Source organism: Ictidomys tridecemlineatus, chromosome 6 (genome assembly GCF_052094955.1).
Source record: "Ictidomys tridecemlineatus isolate mIctTri1 chromosome 6, mIctTri1.hap1, whole genome shotgun sequence".
Classification (NCBI taxonomy): domain Eukaryota; kingdom Metazoa; phylum Chordata; class Mammalia; order Rodentia; family Sciuridae; genus Ictidomys; species Ictidomys tridecemlineatus.
Window position 1 is genome coordinate 173,118,331 of NC_135482.1, and position 23,180 is coordinate 173,141,510.

A 23,180-nucleotide genomic window follows, 5' to 3' on the forward strand; every position below is an offset into this window, starting at 1 on the left:
CCTGTTCAAGGCAACCATAAAGGTGGATTCCATATTTCTGTAATTCCAAACTGCAGTCATTTATGGATCTGGTATAGATCAGAGAGAAAGGTTTTGGCTAGCAAGATATGACATGATACTTGTAAGATAAAGAATGAGTGACATGGCTTACAATGTTTAATATTCCATTTTAAAGTAGCTTTCTAAAAAATTGTTTTTCATATAACTGAGGTTTCTTTTTGGTACCAGGTTTTGAACTCATGGGTACTTGGCCACTGAGCCACATCCTTAGTCCTATTTTGTATTTTATTTAGAGACAGAGTCTCACTGAGTTGCTTAGTGCCTCACTGTTGCTGAGGCTGGCTTTGAACTCACAATCCTCCTATTTTAGCTTCCAGAGCTGCTGGGATTACAGGCGTGCATCACCACACCCAGCTAGGTGAGATTCTATTTCTTAAAGCTGCTAATTATGAGCCCCAGAGAATATGAAATTCAGTTTTCTTTCTTTTTCTTTTTTTTTTTTTAATGGTGCTGGGCATCAAACATAGGGGCTTGTACATGCTCATCCTCAGCCCTTCAGTGTGTTCTTAATAGAATGGAACCAAATTTAGACTTTGGCAGTCTTTGTTAATAATAGATATAAGTCTTCCTTTCTCCAGGAAATTACTTGTAACTTTTGCCATCATAAGTTCATGCTGAAGTTCACAGAAACAGCGAACAGAGTTAAGTACCTCTGAAATGTCAAAGTGAAAGTCCAAGGTTTTTCCAGGTAGCTCCTTGGAAGCACTAGTCCACACACGATGTATTTCTATCTTTGAGAGGTCACTGTGCTGGTAGGAAGGCAACACCAGGCTGGCCGATCGAGACACGACCAACTTTAAGATATTCAAAGCCTCTCTCCAGTGAATGCTCTGCAAGAAATAAAACACTCAAGGTTAAAAACAACTTCATTTTGGAAAGCTAACTGCTGCTGAAATTGACTGACTCAAAACATGTAGGGAATTCCGTGATTAGTAAAAGGCAAATGATATAAGTAGGCCATTTATATCTAAAATGAGCTACATTTAGGAAATAAGCAAATAAAAAAGACTCATTTTGTCTGTATTCAAGTGAATAAAGTTAAAAAAATCACAAGTACAATTTTTGCCAAGGAGCTATCTCCTTAATTTGATTAAAAAAAAAAAAACAAAAAACAACTCCCAATGCTAAAATGTTATGCTGTTGACTATTCACTCTTTCTCAAAGTTCTCCCCCCTCCAGGTTCCAGGTTTCAGTCTTCCTTGATCCTTTGACTTCTTTGGGTCTTCTTGCTCCATTTTATTCCTGGGCCTCTTGATCTCTTTTCTCACTTCATATCTTTTTTGTTACCTAACACAGGATTCTGGAAGCTCTTCTTAACTCCTCTTAACTTTCCCTTTGATATTTCTTTCCCTTTTGTCTATTCCTGTTTAAACTCAGTGGAATTCTCTCTGGCCCTGCCCAGATTATTTCAATGGCCCCTTAACTAGCCTTAGAATCAGCTACCCTGATCTTTCTAGAACTCTTCAGAGCAGGCTCTCTCTCTGTCTCCATGCTTCAATGGCTCCCTCTAGTGGACAGGGTGGTGTCCACACTCTGAGCATGACCTGAAGATCTCATTCCATGTAGCTACTACTAGAGTACCCTAGGCCAGGCAAGGTCTCTTTGGCCTCTGTGCCTTTCCTTATGCGATCCCCTCATCCTGGAATGCTTTTCCTTTCCTTAATATATATCAACTTCCTGCTCTTCTTTAACAATTAGTTTGTTTTACCATCTTTGTTTTCTTGACTTGTGGGAAGAGGTACTTCCCCCACAAAAATATTGAACATAGTTAAAGCAACTTAATAACAATTGTAATTATTTTTATAATAATAAATAAAATACATCTCCTTCCTTAAATTCTGCACAAGGGAAATCATGGATTAATATGAAATTAGCCATTATTCAAGGTAAGAAATTAAGTACCAGAGATGGCCTGCAAGCCCAGGACAGAGTGAACATCCTACTAATACAACAAGAAAACGGGCCACATGATTAATAGAAAGATGTAGCTGACCCCTTCGTCCCGTGAGTGCTGAAATTGTTATTGAATGAATGCCTATCTTGTGGCGCAACTATCATTGGCACTTTAAAAGTGAAGAAAAAAAAATAAACAACTTTTAGCATTAAATAATCCCAGTAATTGTCATTGTTGGAGATGGAAAGGAATATCTAAACTTTACACTACCTGTCAGTGAGATTTGCCAGAGCAAGCCTAATGTTTGCTCTTGAATTCTGCAACTCTCCATGCACACTCCTGAGAAGAAAGAGATGAACAACTAGATGTGGAGAAGCCTGCGTTCCCTATGTTCAGTCTGTGGTGTGTGTTTCAGATAAACTTCCAGGCTCTAGAAACGGTTTCTGCTCTCTTTGCTCCTTTGAGATCTACTTATATTTTTCTTTTATTTTTATTAATCCCCACTTCTACTCCCACCCAGTTGGGGAATCTCAGGATATGGCTTTAAAGAAACATTCTGTAGGTGTTTATTGATGTTCACCAAGTGTCCTGCTGTGCCGGGTGCCTGGTTCAGTGAAACAAAAGGAATGACTTTGGAGCCAGATTCAAATACCAGCTCTACCCTCTACTAACTGAGATCATGGGGCCAGTCTCTGGTTGATTTTTGTTTTTATTAAATCTTTCAAGACTGTTTATGACAGAAATATTAAAATAACACAGAAACAGAGACTAGCATAATGAACCACCAGACACTCTTATTAGTTATTCACATTGTCATTTTATTTATGATCCCAACAAACAGTTGGGAGTTTTTTAAAAAACATTTATGCAAGTATCTTAACCTTAGTTGGCTTACTCTAAAGTGGGGATTTTAACTGCTGAGTAACTTTTCACATGTTGAGGCACCTGGTCTGGAACCTGGTACATGGCACGCATACAAGTTCCTTGTCCCTCCTCCTCCTTTGAAATGAGATACCAGAAATAAGATCTGCCCCTGCCCTCCCAGCCAGGTGTGTGCTTTTAATATGCAGCCTACAAGCCCCAGTAAGCAGAACTGTGCCCTCTGAAGGTCAGGAATGTGCCAAGGCCTCATTCTGTCTTCTCAGAGTGCCACTCAGGATGCTGTCAACCACCAGGCTGGACTGCCCTTCCTTTGTCATGGATACCAAGGAATGAATACATGATCTAGTGCCCATAAGGCTTTGTACCCAAGGACAAATTATAGACAAGTCTTAATCTTTTTGGATTGACTCTGCTGATAAGTAAACTTATGCAGATACTCACTTGCACGTATTTTTCAATAGTCTTAAGAACTTCCACATTAAACTGCTTGACAGGAACAACAGAAAGGTCCATGTAGCTGAGCAGACTGTAGATCACTTGGAGGAGGGGCTGTTGCATACTGGGGAGACCTTTCTCCAGCAACTGTGGGAGGTAAAGTGCAGGTGAAGTCAGCTCTACACAGGACTTTCCCATAGAAGCACCCAGGTTTCCCCAGATCTTTACCATTGCATATTTCCTTAGGAGGGAATATAAAAGATCCTAACTACCGAGGAAATGGAGATACCATCAAAGGTACTGTGGGGAGGTCCAGGGACATCATAAAATGTACACAATATAATATTAAAAAAATAAATCTCAAAAGGAAAGCATCAAACAACATTAATCATCAACAATTATAAATTGTATAAATTAAATAAATTATAAATTGCAATATAATTTTTCAGTTATGAAATTGGCAAAGATTAGAAACTGGCAATATTTAGTATTGGTAAGAAGAAAAGTAATTAGGTATTCTTATACATCAGTAGAAATGTAAATTGGATAATTTGGTATTTGAGATGATGAGCAATAAAGAGGTCCATATTTTTGGAATAATATTTACACTCTTAGGAACATTTCTTTCCAAAGCCAGAGATAAACACTATGAAATCATAGTGTATGTATGAGATTTCTGTAATTTATATGGTTAAAAAAGCATACACAGACAAGAAAGCACTACAAGCAATTTAAATATTGAACATCAGGGAAATTGATATATAAATTAATAGTAAATTACATTGTGAACTATTATGTAGTTAATAATGTTTTAAAGACAGCAAAGCATATTAGATGATATTTAAGTAGAAGATAAAGCATATATAATTGTCTTACAGAACCAGCCTAGGTGTCCATAAATGGATGAATGGATAAAAAAAAAAATCCACAGTGGAGTTTTATTCAGCCATAAAAAAGAATGACATTATGTCATTTGCAGGAAAGTGGATGAAACTAGAGACCACTATGTTAAGTGAAATAAGCCAGACTCAGAAGGTCAAGGGTCATATGTTCCCTCTCATATGTGGAAGCTAGAGAGAGGAAAAAGGAAAAGAAAGGTGGGGGCAGATCCCATTGAAATCAAAGGGAGATCAGTAAAATAGAGAGCAAAGGGACCAGGGGCAGGGAAGAGGGGAGAGAATGGGGAAATGCTGGGAAATGATATTGGCCAAATTATATTGTGCACATGTACAAATATGTAACAATGAATTCTGCCACTACTTACAACTAGGATACACCAATAAAAAACACGGGCAAAGAGCATACAGATTAGCTACATAACTGTTGATGCCAAAATTGAAATGGATATGTTTGTTGTACAGAAACAGTATTTCTCTCTAAATAAAATAATTTTGGGTGATGCTTTTTCTTTATTTTTAAAAATAATGTTCTGGACCTTCCAAATTTTCTGTTATGAGCTGTCTTTTATAATCAGGAAAAAAGCCAATGATATTGTCTCAAAGAAAAACAGAATAGTGAGAAAATATTTATGTTAGGCATCATGATAAAAGTTTGCTATTCAAAATAAACGATTGATAGAAATGATACAAATAAATCCTGAAATTCCACATCAAAAGTGGTCAAAGGAAATAACAGAACAGCTCACATAGGAGGAAGTAAACAGTTACGTAAATCCATTGTGTGGAAAATTGAATATCTTCACCAGAAAGGAAATACATAAGGAAAATAATCTGACAGTATTTATAAAAAGCACCAGACAGAAAAATGAATACCTGCAGTGACAAAATTTAGTAGGAATATAGCCACACAAAAAATATTGATACATGTTAGTATTGTAAATTAGGAAATTCTCTGTGGAGACCAATTTCTCAAATGTAGTAACATATCCACATAGTCGTGTCTTTTGACTGGGTAGTTATACTTTGGGAAAAGGGATCACTTGATATTTTTAGATAATATAAGTGATCACTTGATAAAATATCAAATATCATTTGATAAAAGGTCTACATAAGAGGACCCCTTCTAATAGAATGAATTATGAACATAAGCAACAAAAGGGAAATGGTTAAAGTTTTACATGAACCTGACAGAATTCCAGGGTTATTCAAAACAGCACCCTGTGAGTTAGGTCAACACATGGAGATACACACATAATTAGCATAAACAGAGCAGGTGCAATGCAAGGGCTGCCCAGTGCCACACAGTTAGACATATGTGCATGGCTATGACCTGAAAAAACAGATAACTGAAACAAACGTGAATTGGATCATATATGGTGGAAAGTTGGGTAAGCTCATAATAAAATTTTTTGGTGACAATTTTGTGATAAGGGCAGAACAGAACAAATTAGGTGACTTATTTTAATATATATATATATATTTTTTTTGTGTGTGTGTGTGTGGTGAAGTACACATCATAACCATTTTAACCATTTTTAAGTGTGCAATTCAGTGGTATCAATTCACATTGCTGTACAGCCATCATTATGTACTTCCAGGACTTGCTCATCATTCCATACTGAGATTCTATACCAATAAAATAACTGTCTCCTACCTACTGCCCCCAGCTCCTGGTAATCAATATATATATTTTGCTCCTATAGATTTGCCTATTCTATGTGCCTCAAGTACGTTGAATCATGATATTTTCCTTTTGTATCTGGCTTATTTCACTTAGCATTATGTACTCAAGGCTCATCTGTGGTGAAACATGTGTTAGAATTTCTGCCTCTTGAGGGTGAATGGTGTTCCATTGTGTATGTGTCCCACCTTCCATTTACACTTTTGAAACTATCATGGTTAGTATTCCAAACAATTATTGCTTCCTTCTATCCTATCACCCCCTACATCTTCTTTTTAAACAGGCATCATTATCCGCCTTGTAAACAGGATGTTTGTGCCAGTTCTCCCAGTACTTATTGTGTGCCGAGGTATGTTCAGGGACAGCTGTGACCAGGTGATTATCAACAGCACTGGAGTGGCACTATGAGAGGTCCTTATAGTGCCAGGTGGGGAAAGAGTAAATGAATCCTGGACTGCTGATGGTCTGATGTAGCCCATAGATTGCTGATCCATACTGTCAGGCAGAATCCTGCAGGGTCAACTGCAAATATTGTTTTATGGGTTTGTACCTTATGCTACATAGATAATTTCAATTAAAAAAATTTTTTTTAGTTGTAGATGGACACAAACCTTTATGTGCTGAGGATTGAGCCTAGTGCCTCACACTTGTGAGGCAGGTATTCTACCATTGAACTACACAGCCCCATCCTGAACTGTTCAATCTTGTAGAAGCTTTGAGGAATGGTTGACTTTTTAACTTATTTGAAACCTATATTGGTGATATAACTAAAAGAAAAGTTAGGATAGATTGCCCTTATCTCTTTGGATAAGGATTTTATGACCTTGCATATTAAATTTGTTGGGACTATAGGACTACCTGTGAAATGCTATATATTTCTAGCACAAACAGAAACATAAAATTAGAGTTCGGGTTGTAATGTTTGTGCTACAAACACATTCCAGTTTGATTAAAAAAAGGTAATGATAAACATTTTTTTTAGGAGGTATGTTTTGTTAATTACTTCAGAGCAAACAACCATTAAACACATCAAGATACACAGTAACTCCTTAAATAAGATTTGAACACTCAGAATAATTAGGATAAGATTTTCACATCTCTGTCATGCTGATAGGTATTAATAAACAGGAGTTTAAGCTTTGGAAGTAGCTAGATCTGGGATCAAAGACCTGCTCTGCCACCTTAAACTTAACCTGGCAGAGCCTCAGATTCTTTATTATAATAATAACCACATCACTGGCTTGTTGTGAAGATTTGAGATGCTTCCATTCGTATCTATAATAATATGTAGCAGGGACTCAATAAACAGAAGTTGAGGGTACATTATCAGTCCCATATGAATATTTAACCAGAGAAGCTATAATGGATGTTATCCTTAGTTTAAAGCTTACCTCTGCCAGGTAGGTGACCATGTTCAAGGTAATGTCAGCATATGCTTCATGAAGGTATCGACAGACCACATTGACCCACGTGGCACAGTCCCTTGTATAACTGTGTGTTTTATAAAGAGTCATAACGTGTGCAAGATTTGAAAGTTTAGGGTTTTTCTCTTCCAAACAAACCTTTTAAGATAAGAAAAGCAATTAAGGATAAAGTATTCTAATGAAAGGAAGAAATGTTAGCAAATTTTGCTGTAAATCCTGATAGTCTGGAAAGGAGACTGACAGAACTTGTGGTAGTCACAGCAGGGCTTAGCTTAGTAATTAGCTAATACAATTTCCAAAAGTTCTTTCCACTCGTTTTTCTTAAATTATTAAGATTACAAAGAAGACAGTATGCATCAGACACTCACATTTGAGAAAAATCACTGGCTTCCCTGAGCCTGGTCATTTCTGACTGACACTGGGCCTTCCTGCAGGCCCATATGGACTTGCCTGAATGTGGAACTGAAACTCATACCTGAGCAATCCTTTCGGCTATATCTTTACAGAACTGATTGGGATTTTCAAAATGCTGGATCAGCTGGGGCAGGAGACACAAGACATTCAGTGGAAACCCTGGATTAGAGAAGATACAATGAAGATAGCTAAATACAGGACATTTTAACTGGTGACAGTGGACAGGCACATTATAGGTTTTATTCTGCAGTGATACAAAAGCAGTCTTTGGAAGCAGCTTAAATATGACCTAAAACAAAAATCCATGAAAAACAGACAATCACAATGGCAATAATTATAAAGGAGGCACCAAAGTCGATTTGCAATTTTAACATACATTTGTCACCTTGTGATGGATTCTTTGTGAATGAAGAATGACGGCACAGATTTTATTGGAACAGACTGAATTGAGCTGAAACACTAATTTGAAATTTTTATCAAAACACATTTTAAGAAAAGCTGGTATAAAAGGACATAGATCAACCAATTTAAGTCTTAGTCACAGAATTATAAAGACTTATTGGAGATTGAACCCAGGGGTGCTTTACCACTGAGCCACATCCCCAGTCATTTTTTATTTTGAGATGGTCTCCCTACGTAGCATAGAGCCTATCTAAATGGCTGAGGCTGGCTTTGAACTTGTAATCTTTCTGCCTCAGCCTCCTGAGTCACTGGGATTACAGGCATGTGCCACCCAGCTCGGCTTAGTAAAGACTTTTTCAAACAATGAGGAATGGCCTAGTACCTCTGAGTTAAAATCTAGTTCATGAAATGAATTCTGGGCTATTTGCCATGGTATTAAAAATCTGGTGTGTTGATTTGGTTTAATTCAAAACAATAGGGAATCAATAAAATTTTAAAGAGGAAAAGAAAAGCAATAAATAATTAAAAGATTTGGGAGTTGAAAAAAATGGGAAAAATAGTCTGTATAAGAGCAAAGGAATATTCCACGTATATATAATACGTCAAAATACATTCTACTGTCTTGTATATCTAAAAAAAACAAGTAAAAATAAATAAATAAATAAATAAATAAATAAAAGAAAAAAAAAGAGGTTCAACATATACCAAACAAACCCTTCACAACTTTGAGAATCAAATAGATCGTAACAAAATAATCCTGGGTGACTTGAACACACTTCTCTTACGACTCAATAGATCTTCCAAACAAAAACTAAATAAAGAAGCTATAGAACTAAAAAATACAATTAATAATTTGGACTTAGCAGACATATATAGAATATTTCATTCATCAATAACTGAATACATTTTCTTCTCAGCAGCACACAGATCCTTCTCTAAAACAGACCATATCTTATGCTACAAAGCAACTCTGAGCAAATACAAAGAAATAGAGATTAAACGTCGCATTTTATCAGATCCTAAGGGAATGAAGTTAGAAATCAATGATAAAATAAAAAATAGAAGCTGCTCTAACACCCAGAGACTAAAAATATTACACTATTGAATGACCAATGGACAGTTGAAGAAACCAGGGATGAAATTTAAAAAAAATACTTAGAGATAAATAAGAATAGAGACACAACAGATCAAAATCTCTGGGACACTACGAAGGTGGTTCTAAGAGGAAAGTTCACTGCACTGCCCTTTTGATTTACTGCCTTGAAATATCTTCTACCATATAAAGGCAGTGCTGGCCATCACGCCTTGAGTCTCGCACCTGCTAGGTAAGTGCTCTACCACGTCCCCAACCCCATTAAATGGAATTTTAAAAGAAAACAAAACAAAACAAAAGAAGCTATTCCTAAAGAACCATTTCTTAGCAAAACTGTTAAAAGCAGTAAACCCATATCATCTTATTCCACTAAAGATAAATCCCACCACGAGCACTGAGAGTGAGCGACTTGGCTTTACCGATAGCTTGGGACGAATCCACCATGGAGACTTTGGACACGGGGGTCAGCGAGCTGAAAAGCTGCAGGGTCAGGTCGGTTGTGGTGAGAGATGTGAATCCCTTCAGCAGCAGCTGCTGCAGCCCTGAGAAGTCAGCCCACTTGAGCTGGGCCTGGAGTTTCTCAAGTTTTTCTCGGTTCTCAGCTTTATCAAGTGGCATATGGGCTAGTAGTCGATTCAACAGCCTTAAGGCCATTAGGTACTCAAACTCAAAGTCAGACTCCATCAAGGCCACTGTGACCCAGAAGATGGTGGCCAACAGGTTGGTGGGATGATTTATGTGGGAGGGGTCCGTAAGACTGTCCTTCAAAGAGGAGGAGCTTCTGGTTTTTGAGGAAAGACCCTGTTGGGTACAAGCCTGAATTCTGTCCAGGGTGGCACTTCGAGGTGGGTCAGAGGATCGGTCAACCACACCAAACTTCTTGGGCACAGAGAAGCTTCTTTGATGCCGACTCCGTTCTGCGGTTGTGGTGTTGCCACCGGCAGCTCCTGGGTTCACATTTAGTTGCCCTGTGCTCTTTCTGCTTGCAGTGAGTTTAGTGCTGGAGCTTAAATCTGGTGATGAAGAGCTGGGTATAAAAATAAATAAGTTCAAATTATAAAATAAATAAATTCGTTCAGTGGAGTGCCCACAAGCTTCACTAAAAGTGAAGTCCACTCAAGTCCACTAGGAAACACTAAAGAAGGGGAAATATTCTTTGGAAATAAATGCTACTTTCTTCTAATTTCTTTTTCCTTATCCTTAAACTTTAAGCTATGAAAAACAAACATTGACAAGTACAACCTTTACTGGCTCAATTTCAAGAAAGATGAGCTCAATTATACAATCTGGGTTCATGAATATTTCAAATGAGTTTTCTATATATTGGCAGCAACAACAGCAACAAAAAAAAAGCAGGAATTTCTTTTAAGTAAATTCAACATTTATTCCGACAGTTTTTATAGAAATAGTTCAGCTGAGCTTTGTATATATTCATTTAAAAATACTGTTTAGTTTTAGTTTCTGTTTACCAAATGCCTATAATCCCAGCAATTTGGGAGGCTGAGGCAGGAGGATCACAAGTTCCATGGCCACCTTTGGCAACAATAGTGAGACCCTCAGTAACTTAGTGAGGACCTGTCTCAAAATAAAAAATAAAATAGAAGGACTGGGGCTGTACTTCAGTTGTAAAGTACCCCTGGATTCAATCCCCAGTACTCATCTTCCCCCACCAAAAAAGTATTCAAGGACACGAAATAGTGAAAAATCATTAATATTTGTATCAATGCAGAAATAATATTTGGTGTCTATCTTCTGATCTAAAAATATTTATAAAATGTGTATCTATGTATATTATAACTTCCTTTTTTAACTTTAGGAAATACCATACATACTTTTCAGGTCATATATAGACTTCAAAAATGAAATTTGCTCTTTGTACTCTGCCACAAGTTTAGCATCTTCCAAATATTCAGTGCAGTAAATTTGATTACAAAATGTCAGTGAACTGATTCTCACCGAGATAAAACAGTTAAGAGATCACTGTTCTTCAAGCAGTCAGATAGGTTATCCACAGCAGCCTCCAAGGTCAGAAGGGCTTCCATTACATAACCCTGCCAAACATGCAAAGATTACATTTTATGCTGCTTACAGTCACTGTTAACTTTCTGAGGATAAACTTAATTAATGCAAACTTTATTCCAGTAATATCAATAGATCTGAAAGCTACATAATCATTGTTTTTAAATCACAAAATCTAAAAACAAATTTTGAAGACCATTTAGGAAATTCAGATGTCTTAGGAGTTAGCTGATAATAAGGATGTATTTCTCTATGTCTGACAGCTTCAATAAGGTTTGAAATTGAATGGTGGGCAGTAGTGGTGGTGGTGGGAGGAGGTGGGGCAGGAGAAGGGGCAAGAATGGCCCCCTGCTGAGGAATAGCGTGGGCAACGGATAGTGTCTGATAGGAAGAGATGAGGTGTAAGAAGCGTGCCTAAGAAGAGGTTTGCCTCAGAGGCATTTTGTCTGCACTTTGTGGCCAAAAAGAGGAGAAAAGGTAGAGTCCATAGGTTTGTGCAGGTTTCTTGAGATGCAGGAATATGTCAATGGGAAAGAAGGGCTTGGCCCAAGCCACAGAGCTTGTAATGCCCTTAGCTTTCAAACCATTCAGCTCCCCAGTGTCTGGGTCTCCTACAGTAGGGTCTTCCTGTGGCAGCGACTCCATTCCATCTCCAACTCTTCCAGTCTACTGAAGAATGACCATACAGGGTAGGGTAGGACTTTGCACAGATACAATGGAGATGCTTGCTGTGTGTGCAGAGATTGAGTCCTGCATCCTCAATGGATGGTAAAACCCCCAAACAATACAAAATAACCTATGTTCCCTCTGCCAAATAAAACCCAACCCAACCGCCCCCCCCCAAAAAAAAGGATCCAAACAGGTTTTTCAGCCATTTGTTTTATAAACAGAATAGTATTCATTGAATTTCTAGAACCATGCTCCCCCGCCCCCCAGTGAATTTTGGAAATACAAAGGCCAACTTCTAATTTTTTAAATTGTTCAAATGGATGATTTAATGAGTGAGAGAGAAGGCTCAAAGAAAGTTAACTCCTCTCATTTGAATTCAAAGAGCTCGGCCTTCATGAGCTCAGTGGTCTTCCCTTCTATACCTGAATTTCATCTCCGTGTTCTCCGATCACCTCCACCAGTCGAGACAGGAGGTCAGACAAGGCATGTGCAGACAGAGGCTGCTTGAGGGCCCGGAATATCTGGAAGGACCGGCCAGCATAGTGCCTGGAGGAGCTCGCCAGGGCTGTCTGCAGTGCCACTTCACTCAAGTGTTGTTCCAGATGAAAACCTAGTGCCAGAGAACGAGTTAGCCTCTGTGCTGCAAACTCGGACACCAAAGTCACCTAGGACACCAAAGATCCATCCCAAAACGAATGAATGAACCACTTTAAAATAAAGACAAATTTTGTATGAGTCTTGATAAAGCATAGTGTAGTAAAAGGAAAAAAAAATGCTGGGGATACAGCTCAGTGGTAGAGCACTTGTCTAGCAGTCATGAGGTCCTGCTAGACAGGACACACACACACACACACACACACACACACACACACACACACACACACACACGAAGAAGGAAAGCAAAAGGCAATCCTATTCCTGAAATGAGTTTACCATTTCAGTTTATCAGTAGTTCTTGGTTTATAGTAGGTGTCTCATGGTAATGAAAAGAGGTGGGGTTAATCAGAAATGCTTCAAACTAGGAAACACGTTAATTATTAGAGCAGCTGGGAAAGTCAGTGAGCCAAATCTAATACTGCCAGACCGGTGTGAAAAAAGGGTAGACATAGCTTTTATATCACAGTAAGGAACCAAGGTCAAATTTTGCACACAAATCAGTCAGTCCAAGTTATATCTGAAAGGAATTCAGCTTGTGGGCAAATCTGTAAACATTATGATGCTACTATAGTTTCAGTGAGAATCACTGTGTTCAGAATATTGAAAGGTCATTTGTATAGGAATTGTTAGCGAACCCTTAAAGCCAAAAACATTTCATCACAAATTCTTTGTCTTTTTATAACAAGGACTTAGTATACTCTAGGCAAGAGTTTACCACTGCGCTACATCCCAGACTCAAATTCTTTTATTTTTTTGCCCCACTTAAAAAATTCCAATCAGTCATTTAATTAAACTAGCTGATGATTTTTCATAGTTGAGACTGATGTTGGCCAAAAAATGAGATTTATGCCTCACGATTTTTTTCTAGATACAATTAATATTATGGGTAGAGTTTAATTCTAGTAAGATTGAGAGACAGAATACTCAAGATTGGGAAGATTATTTGATGGGGCTTGGTGCAAGTGCAGATGGCATGAATTCAGTTGGGCCACACCGGGAAGCAGCTTTGAAATTCTCCTATGAATATGCTCATGCACAGGTGGTGAGTGTCAGGATCACGTTATAAGGAGTATTGTCATCATGAAGTGATCTCCCTTATGGAAAACTGATGAAAGAGGGGTCTGGGCAAAGAGGATGAAGTACCTGATTTGGAATCTTTGAATACGGACACAACGTGACGTAGGAAATTAGTGAGCTGCTCGGCGCTCTTTGAATTTTGATTTTTGGGTGTGATGTCTTCATGGCACCAAAGTGGCCCGAATGCCCTTGAACAAAACACACAAAATGTCAAAAGTATAACTTTCACTTACCATTTTAAAACCTATACATGGAGTTCTGACTCTGAAGATGCACAATACTTTCGGAAACTTCATGATCTGGGGATACATTTCAAGTTTGGGGGGACATACTTTTCAATGTTTTAAATTAAATTGATTCACAAAATGAAAATCTCCTATTTTGCCATAACAGTACAGGCATATTATTGATGTGCTGAATAAATTAATATAAAATACTAAATAAAACGTAGATTTAGACAGACTCACTGTTCACATCGTAGCATTTGCAGAGATAAGGATTTCATGAAGACCACATCATTAAGTTGCCAAATACTGTGGACTCAAACTGAACATATGGCTTTCATTGTCTACTTGGTTTCCAACAGTAAGACTCAATAGAGCCAGGTGAGAGAACTTCAGTCGGCTGCCTTTCTCAACATGTGGTATTGTTGGATGGTAAGTGGCAACAACACCTGTTCTCTCTATGAATCATCCAGGTCTCTGAAGCACCCTGTCTGTGCACACACTCTGTATGAAGGGCCCCCTTCCTAAGCTTCCTGCACACGATATCCCACATTAAGCTGGGAGCTGTGCAAAAGAACCTGAGTTATTGGGGAAAGAAAATGCTCTTTTTGCGTTAACTGATGCAAGAAAGAAAACTCATGTCAGATACTGTATAACATGTATACAAACTAAATTTCCAGGACTTAACTCACTGCAAAAGGAGAGCGTGCCTCCAGGTCACAGGTGCATGCCTTTATACAAACACTGGACCTCGGGCTGCTAGAAATTCTGAAGTCTTACAAGTGAAATGGTTAATTAGAAGAGCCAGAAGACCTGAAAAAACAGGACCACTTGTAGTTTTCCTTGATTTTGCTTTATGATTAGTTTGAGTCCTTTCCCATCCTGCTTCCTAGTTTCTCATTTCTGACTCCCAATTACAAATGACTCTTTGGACCAGACATGCAGACAGTGATTCCCTCAGCAGCTGCTCCTGGCTCAATTGTAGCTGAAATCACTGGTTTCCAGAGTGAAGATGTTTGCGAAGTTTCAGAACTCCCAGATCCTGGCAGCTCTGATACGTGACTAAAGTCAAGCCTGCAGCTACCAGGTCCTGCCTCCATCTGTGGCACCATGGAAATGTCTACTGGAAACCTCCCTGCCCATCATCCACGGTATCAGTGGGACCAGAGACAAGCTCTACTAGTGTCTGCCTTTTACAGAGATGCTGGCAGATGCAAATTAGAAGAGCAAATGGGACTTTGTTAGAACTCCGGGATCGCTTTTCCATCTGTGTGGTTTAAAGGGCTGACACTTTTTTCAAAAGGTTGACCTGAAAACCGCAGCAGCGTGACTCTCGACCCCCAACTACCTGGTTGTCAGGAATTCAATGAGCTTGTTTGCCTTCTCATCGGTTTCTACAGCTGTGTCCACATCTTCCACCTCTTGCGTCATCTGCGGGAGGTTCCCACTGCTGCCTCCCAGGCTGATGCTGGAGGAGGTAGAACTGGAGCTCAGCCCTGAATCTGGCACTGGGGAGGACTGGTCCTCTCTCAGGAAGTCAAAGCCACCTGGAGGGTGAAGATGTTCAAGGAGGGAGATGTTAGGCAGGGTGCTTGTCAGCATGCTCAATAAGGCCTGTGGGGGAACACAAACAATTGTGAAGTTATTTAAATGTGGGGGAGAAAGCACTTGATTTGGGCTAGCCTATGATGAAATGAAATTGATAGGTTTTCTTTGTATATGGGATCAGTGGCACTGCTGTGGAGATGAGTGTACATTTGGGAATAGAGGTGATCTGCCATTTTCTACTCTGGTGTGTGTGTGTGTGTGTGTTTCATGCATGCCTAGGCCAGGCCAAGGAAAAGTTAAATTATAACAGGTCAACTAAGAAAGGTACTATCAGCAAATTATTCTTCAACATGCAAAGTGATCCCCTTTTTAAAGGTAACAGTCACTTTGACTAATAAGCAAGTTATATTTAACGTTTTAAGTAAAGTTGCCTAGAAGTTAGAATATCGTGTATGTGTATGTGTTTATTTTGGTGCTGAGGACTGAACCCAGGACCTCACAAAAGTTAAGTGCATGTTCTACAACTGAGCTACTCCCTTCAGCCACCTATGTGTATATTTTTATAAACTATATTGCATGGTATTCAAAGAAAATATAAGTGAATAGTATGTTCTTTCCACTATGTATTTGGTTAACACTTCTACCTCTCTGGCTATATGGATTTGGGGAAAAAAAAGTACACATGGGACCATTCCCTTGTCCTCTTTTAATAATTATAAAAAGTACATCTGAGGGCTGGGGATGTGGCTCAAGTGGTAGCACGCTCGCCTGGCATGCATGCGGCCTGGGTTCGATCCTCAGCACCACATACAAAGATGTTGTATCCGCTGAAAACTAAAAAAAATAAATATTAAAAATTCTCTCTCTCTCTCTTTTTTTTTTAAAGTACATCTGAATAATGTTAATTATTAGAGCATCTCTGCAGCATACAGTGTACCCTTGGAGCTTATATAACACTCTGTATCTTAGTTTTCTATTATAATGAGGTAGGACAATGATTTCTGTTACACAGTTTTTAGTGTGGATTTGACAGCAACTATAGTTGAACCTAGATGCTCAATAATGGTTTATAAAAAGGGGACATTTCCCATACTCGGTAAACCTATTCCTATGTGATAGATCCAATCATTTTGGCTATCAATTGTTTGCCTTGCCTATAGTCACTGTGTACATTTTGTTTTTGGTAAATCCCTAAATCATTTTACACCACATCACTGGTATAATGAATGCAAAACTGATGCACTCAAGAGTTGTACAACTTGAGACACTAATTTTATCAGCCTAAGTCTATATATTTAATGGAATACATCTTTATCCATAGAAGTTTCAACAAGTAGAACTCTTTAGATTCTTTAAATTAAGTGTCTGTCATAAAGAGTTCTGTGTCCCTCAGAGGCTGATAGGATCTTAAACGTGGCTTGGCTCAAAATAAGAGCTTAAACCGAGGCACACTGGAGACTTACATCTCAGAATTAATAATGACTTCATATTTGTTTTCCTGAAAAATATTAACGTCTATTAGAAGTCAAGACAGTGCTGAATACAAGAAGTGAAATAAAACTACATCCTATTCAAGGTAATGAAGAAAGTACCCTGGGAATGAAATGCCATAGCATACTTGGTATCAATGTAATGTATAAAACAATATCTAAATAATAATGTTCATCATCATTTTAAGATATTTCAAATATTACTGTTCTAAATGAAAACCACTGGCCAACTCTTTTGGGAAAGTTTTCGTGACTAACTTCAACCATTGACCTTCATGGTGAAAATCTAATGGCTGCTTTCCATAGCTTGCCATGGCAGGGTGATTTCTTTGACTCAGCCAATGCTTTCTGTTCCCATTCCTTTGAAGAAATTTTTCGTTTCAAAAGGGCAATAGTTTTTCATAGGCTCCCATTAAATTGTGCCTTTTAGAAAACAGTCATTCAATAAAGTGGAAATTCCTTCAAGAGAACAACCCATGACCGATTTGCAGTCTACCCTATCTGTAGTGTTCTAGATTGATGTTTTTGACCCTGAGTATTTTAAATTCAATGCCACAATAGGGACATAGTTAATAGGAGTAGCAATCATAACAAGGAAAAATAAAGTTTAAAAATATTTAATAATGAGGAAAGCTTCTGAGAGGCAAGTTCACATCAAGGGAAATGGTACACATTTATTGGACTTTTATCATAAGTTGGAGGCAATAGCATGAGAGAAGTGAACTTGGGCTCCACTGACACCCCCCCCCCATCATCTTCCATCTGTGACTCTGTCTCAGGCTGCCTGCTGCTCCTCCTCCTTACCTGTATAGAGATATTCCGGTTGGTAAGCTGGCTGGACAGTTAGAGTCTTAGCTTCACCCATCTCACGGGTCTGCAGGAGCACAGAAGCAATGGCATGAAAATTGCTGTTGCAAGAGAGGGCAATCAAGAGGTGAAGAAGCAATTTTTTGCTGTGTTCAAAGACTTCAGGCCGGTAATGGTCCAAACCTGTAACAAAATGGTGGACTCGCTTAGTATAACCAAATGGTAAGCTCCTTCAGATCCCAGGGATAGTAAGGATTCCAAGAGACCTGGGAGGAACACATCAAAAGAATATTTAGTTTATTATATTTTGGGTTACCAACATAAAGAAGTTGGGCTTAAAAAATTAAAATGCTTTATTCTTAAATAAAATAGTCTCATGATAAGATGGACTTTTCTTGACCTCTCCATAGCACCTGACGTGGTTTACATTCTTTCTTGTTAAGATGCTCTCTTCCTTGGATCTGTCTTATGGAAGAATCCTACTTTATTTGTGTCTCTAACTCGTCTTCTGGATGGCTCCTATTCCCATTCTGCTCTGCTGCTTGAGTACCTGAAGCTCAGTGCTAGGCCTGCTATGGTCTACGCACTGTCTTTTCGTTTGCATTGACCATATCTCATTGCTTTAAATTTACTTCCTTGGCCAAACTCCCACAAAAAAGCCCAAATTATTTACATTGTAGAATTAGGACAATTTCAAACAATCACTGATCAGCTGAAATTTCAGAAAGCAGGTGTCACAAAAGTGCAATGAAAAACAGAAGAGACTAAAACCTTTCAAAAGCGGGGCACGCTGACGTCAACGTGAAAAGAAATCTCTGTGGATTACCTCTATGTGTTTTTGACCCTGTTGGGTAGAATCCCCTCTAGATCCAGTCTTACCTAAGAAGACAGCATGGAGTAATAGTGGTAGATGGAGAGCCCAGTCTTCTCTTACACTGTGATCCACCACCATCTCAGTCATAAAAATCACAGCAATATTGCACCTAACCAACAAAACGATGAGATTAATGCGACTTCTGAGGCGGGTGGAGATACACCATTAGATCACAATTCAATGCAACTGTTATTTATGGCTTGCTGAAAAAATTATATTGAGAACCTTACTCCAGATATATAGAGTTTAACTTTTGATATAGCACACAGCCCCACAACAAGAAGAAACATCAGTTAAGTTAGTTATGAAATGGAAATTCTACAAGTCACAGGTAATAAAAACTGTGAGATGAAGACAAGGCCCTCTCTTCAAGTTGCATACAGTCAGAAAAGCATCACAGAATTACATCCAAAGAAAGCTCAAAGGGGTGGAAGCAGCTTTGCACATTGGTTAATATTTGACTAAGCCACTGGGGCTGGCAGACAAGTCAAGCAAGGCCCCTCTGACTTAAAAAGTGACGTTTCTGATGAAACCTGGAAGAGGTTTCCTCTTCTAATAGGTAGAGACGTTCAGTCAAAGGCACGCCATCATCTCTCTCCACCCGTGCACACCGCTCACCTGTGGAGTGGCCCTCGTGGAGTGATGGTCTCTGGGAGATAGTCAACCAGGGGGGCCCAGCATCCTCCAGTACACGGCATCGGTAAGGGCTGAGGCTGTTTGGTCTCCGTAATGGTCAACAGCCAGCCCGTGTAGGGAGAGATGGGATCATCTTTAGAGCGAGAAAGACAAGCGAACTTCATTTTTCACGAGAAGACGTTTGCTTTTTCTCCTTATTTTTTTAGAAAGAATCTTACAAATACATGCTTGTAAAAATAACTTGCTAATTACTCAATTTGGTATGAATGACATGATCAATGGGTTAGAATTACTTGATTGGGTAATTACTTGATGAGTTATTACTTGATAACTACTGTTATTCATTTTAGAGAAAAGAAAAACACAGATAAAAATAAAAATGGGAAATCATGTGAATTTCCATTACTTTGGATGGAAATTTCCCTTTCCTCCATTTCCCCCACCTCAGTGAAATGCAATCCATGTTTCCAGTTTGGTCAGGACAAGAGCCTTAGAGTCCTCCCTGGCTTCCCTGTCACATCCTACATTCAGCTCACAATCACGGTTACGACCACAGTAAGTATAACAACGACAACATTAGGAACTAACACAGAGTCACTGGGCATCAGGCGGTGTTCTATGCACTCAACAAATTAACAGCCCAACAATAGGTACTTATTATTATCCCCGCTTTATGTGGGGGAAACTGAGGACAGTCATTATCAACAAAGTCAGTGCTCTGACTTCAAAAATGTGTCCAGCCTCCTACCACTGTCCTCCCCCATCACTGAATCTGAGCCCCCTCCTCTCTCACACTGGGTCTCCATGATTTCCCTGCTTCCGTTCCTGTCCCTTTACACTACTCCTCAGAGCAGCCACAGTAATCCCTTTAAAGCAACTCTGGTCACAGCCCTTACCCTGCTGCTCAACACTCTCTAGTGGCTCCCCTGATACACTCAGAATGAAATCCAGATGCCACACCACTGCCTTTAAGGCCTTATACGATTGTCCCCTTGTTCCTCTCTGGGCTTATCTCCTACCCCTGTCCTACTGCCCACCGCACCCCACCCCAGGCATCCTGGATTCCCTGCTGTTCTGACATGAGGCCAGATCTACTCTTCCCCATGCCTGGCACGCTCTTCCCCAGATGGCGCTGCTCAATGCTTTATTCAGGTCTAAAGGCCAGCTTATCACAGAGGGTGGCCTTGACCACTTTCTGCCCCTCACTGCTTCTGCTTTCCTCCCTTGCCTGGATCCCCCATTTACCAGCGCTGCCTGCCTCTGCTTCTCTCAAGTAAGCTCCAGGAGACTTGGGACCTTCTTCACCTTGTTCCTTGTCATTTCCCTTATTCCTCCAGTAGTCTCTGGCGTGTAGCCAGGGATCCAAAATTATCCCTGAATGAATGAACTTCATCAACGGTATCTTTCAGGTAAGCACAGGAACAAGTTTCATGTTAGTATTTTTTATTATGCTCTCAATATAGGCCCTTGGCATTTCAGATGAGCTATTCCACGGGGGGCCGTGTGCTCCCTAACCCAGGAATATGACTCAGCCATCTGACTCAACGACTAGGACACACTGGGCAAAGTGTCCTTAGGCAATTTTGTCATTGTGCAAATAGCAGAGAGTACTTACACAATCCTGGATGGTACAGCCTTACTACATGCTGAGGCTGTATGATACAGCCACCATTGTGTATGTGGTCTGTCACTGACCAAAATTATGTGGTGCATGAAATCATGTGGTCCATCATTATGAAGTGCACAAATGTAGTTGATTCAATGCTGCTGGTCGAGAGTGGGATACTGGCTTAACAGCAGAACTGGTGGAGGGAATCCTTCCTACTGTGACAAGTGAGGCTCCCAACAAGGACAGGCACTAGAATCAAGAATACCCTACTTCTTCTTCAGGATGTGAGCTAAGGGGGTTTTGTGGGGAAAGTTAGGAAGTAATTGTTAACTCTTTCCAACAAACCCACGAATGAGCAGCTGGAGCTTTAGAATCCTGTGCCATGAGATTTTGGACATAACAATTTGAATCTACAAAAAAATTTAAGGCAGGAGCAGTAGTAATTTATCTTAGTTGTAACTCTCAGTGTATTATCTAAGAGTGTCTCACTTTTAGTAAATTAACTTTCTGGATGACCGACCAGGATAAGTTAGTTACAAAATGCATTTCTATGTCAGTAGATATTCCTTAATAAAACTTGAAAGGAGAGCAAAAAATGGAGAGTGCTGAAGGATTAAAATTGTGAGATTGCTGTTAGGAAAGGATATTTTAGTTTCAATGATGACTTTAGATATATAACCAGTCAGCAAAAATGTGCAACATTACAATGGCCTAAAAGTGGTTTTCTGCAGTTAGGTCTAAACCATCATCACTCAGCTGATACCCAGTTTAACTACTTGTACTCTTATTATAAAACCAGATTCAGTAGCAGATGAACTTGAATAATCCAGATATTTAGAAATTTTCTAGAAGGAATCTTACATAATACCTTTACAGTTCTAGGTCTACCTCAGTTTGCTTGTTCATTTTATCCAAGGGGGTATAGATTTTATTTTAATATAAAGCGCCTTTTGGAAAAACCTACATTATGAAACACTGGGCCACCCTGTCTCTCCTGACCCCTTCTTGAGCTTTCCTACCTCTGCTGATCCCTGGAGAATTCAGGGAGGAAGTAGCCAACATTTAGTGTACCAGACCCCCAGCCATCAGTTTGGGGATTAAGTCTATCTACTAACCTTTCCCTATCTGTGGCATGTTCCATGTCCACAGTTACGTAGCCAAAGCCAAAAGTACATCAATGAGGTCCCAGTGACTAAAGTCCTGAGATTATCTGTGTCCTAATAGACCCGCTGCTTTCTATGAGACAACCAGACTAGAGCACTATTGCTTGAGCACTCTGGGAAAGGATCTTAATATATACTTTATGGGCTTCCTGTGATGAACATCTGTCTATTTAGCTTGATTTCATTTTCTCTTATAATAAATAAGAGACCATATCAGCTCTCAGTGTCCAAACTTCATGCCATAAAACTGGTCCACAACATTAATTATGTGAATGATAGTTTGACCCACAATTGAATTCAAATTCTATACCAAAATTATTTTACCATCGAAATGTTATTCATACTGATAAAATTAATTTGTGAATATTTCTAGGTAAAATAGAGGCCATATGATAACATTAGATTTCTTTTTTTATGCCTTATCTGGATTTTTAATCTTCATAAATACTTCCATTATTTATTTTTCTTTTTGCCCCTAAAGTCAGTGATCTGGGTTTATATGTATAAAATGACATATTATCCCATTTTATTACAATGACCTTTCTGGAATCCTCTATTTTGATGAACATAAGGAATTTGAGGTTTTAAAGCTATAATTTCAAAATGATTGTTATCTATTATAATATTTCTACCAAAGTCTACGTCTTTTACCCAAAACTCAGAAATACCCTTTAAAGGCGTTAACTGGCCGAAGTATAGCTATTTCCTCATGTCCATTCACTATCACACAGTGGTAGGTTTAGTTATATTGTGTCTGTCAAATTCTGGAGGAGTTGGCATTAGGCTCCTTAAACTCTTCATAGTTCGATTTTTCTGTCCTCAGATTTTGAGTTGCTGAATATTGTCACAGTAAATCAGACCTCTTCTGAAGCAACATTTTGATTTCTCTAGAACTACCCTCCCCTTCCCTCCTGTGTAAAAATCTGGTTCTGTCTGGAATTAATGTTGGTGATCTATGGTCCCAGATCCACCTGTTCAGTGGTACAGTCCCCTGATGGGATATAGAAGGGAAGGAAAATATAAACAGCCTTATTTCACCTCTTATTGATAGTTCTAGTAAAAAGTTTTTATAGGGGCACAGCTGAAACGTAACCTAAATTAGAGCAATCAATGCATTAGGAAGTCAAGTAAGAGCTGTTGAAATGTGGTATCTGATCTGACTGTACATTTCCTATAGAAACAAAGCAATTCAAGAAACAACTATAAAGTCCTTAAACACTGAT

General features: G+C 39.0%; 1 protein-coding gene across 7 annotated transcripts in view; it reads right to left on the reverse strand.

Moving 5' to 3' along the window:
• The window catches only part of Fry (FRY microtubule binding protein), a 392,985-nt gene that overhangs the window by 37,673 nt on the left and 332,132 nt on the right, over positions 1 to 23,180 (reverse strand). For all 7 annotated transcript variants that reach the window (XR_013423443.1, XM_078016146.1, XM_021730283.3 and 4 more), the window contains 12 exons: positions 19,168 to 19,318; positions 18,555 to 18,658; positions 17,673 to 17,858; positions 15,179 to 15,377; positions 13,673 to 13,794; positions 12,295 to 12,482; positions 11,141 to 11,235; positions 9,604 to 10,211; positions 7,751 to 7,848; positions 7,243 to 7,413; positions 3,278 to 3,418; positions 711 to 890 (listed from right to left, as the gene is read on the reverse strand). Coding sequence is in view for 6 of the 7 variants with exons in the window: in XM_078016146.1 (XP_077872272.1) it covers positions 711 to 890; positions 3,278 to 3,418; positions 7,243 to 7,413; positions 7,751 to 7,848; positions 9,604 to 10,211; positions 11,141 to 11,235; positions 12,295 to 12,482; positions 13,673 to 13,794; positions 15,179 to 15,377; positions 17,673 to 17,858; positions 18,555 to 18,658; positions 19,168 to 19,318 (2,243 nt within the window). In the remaining variant the exon portion in view is untranslated. The remainder of the gene's footprint in view (positions 1 to 710; positions 891 to 3,277; positions 3,419 to 7,242; positions 7,414 to 7,750; positions 7,849 to 9,603; positions 10,212 to 11,140; positions 11,236 to 12,294; positions 12,483 to 13,672; positions 13,795 to 15,178; positions 15,378 to 17,672; positions 17,859 to 18,554; positions 18,659 to 19,167; positions 19,319 to 23,180) is intronic.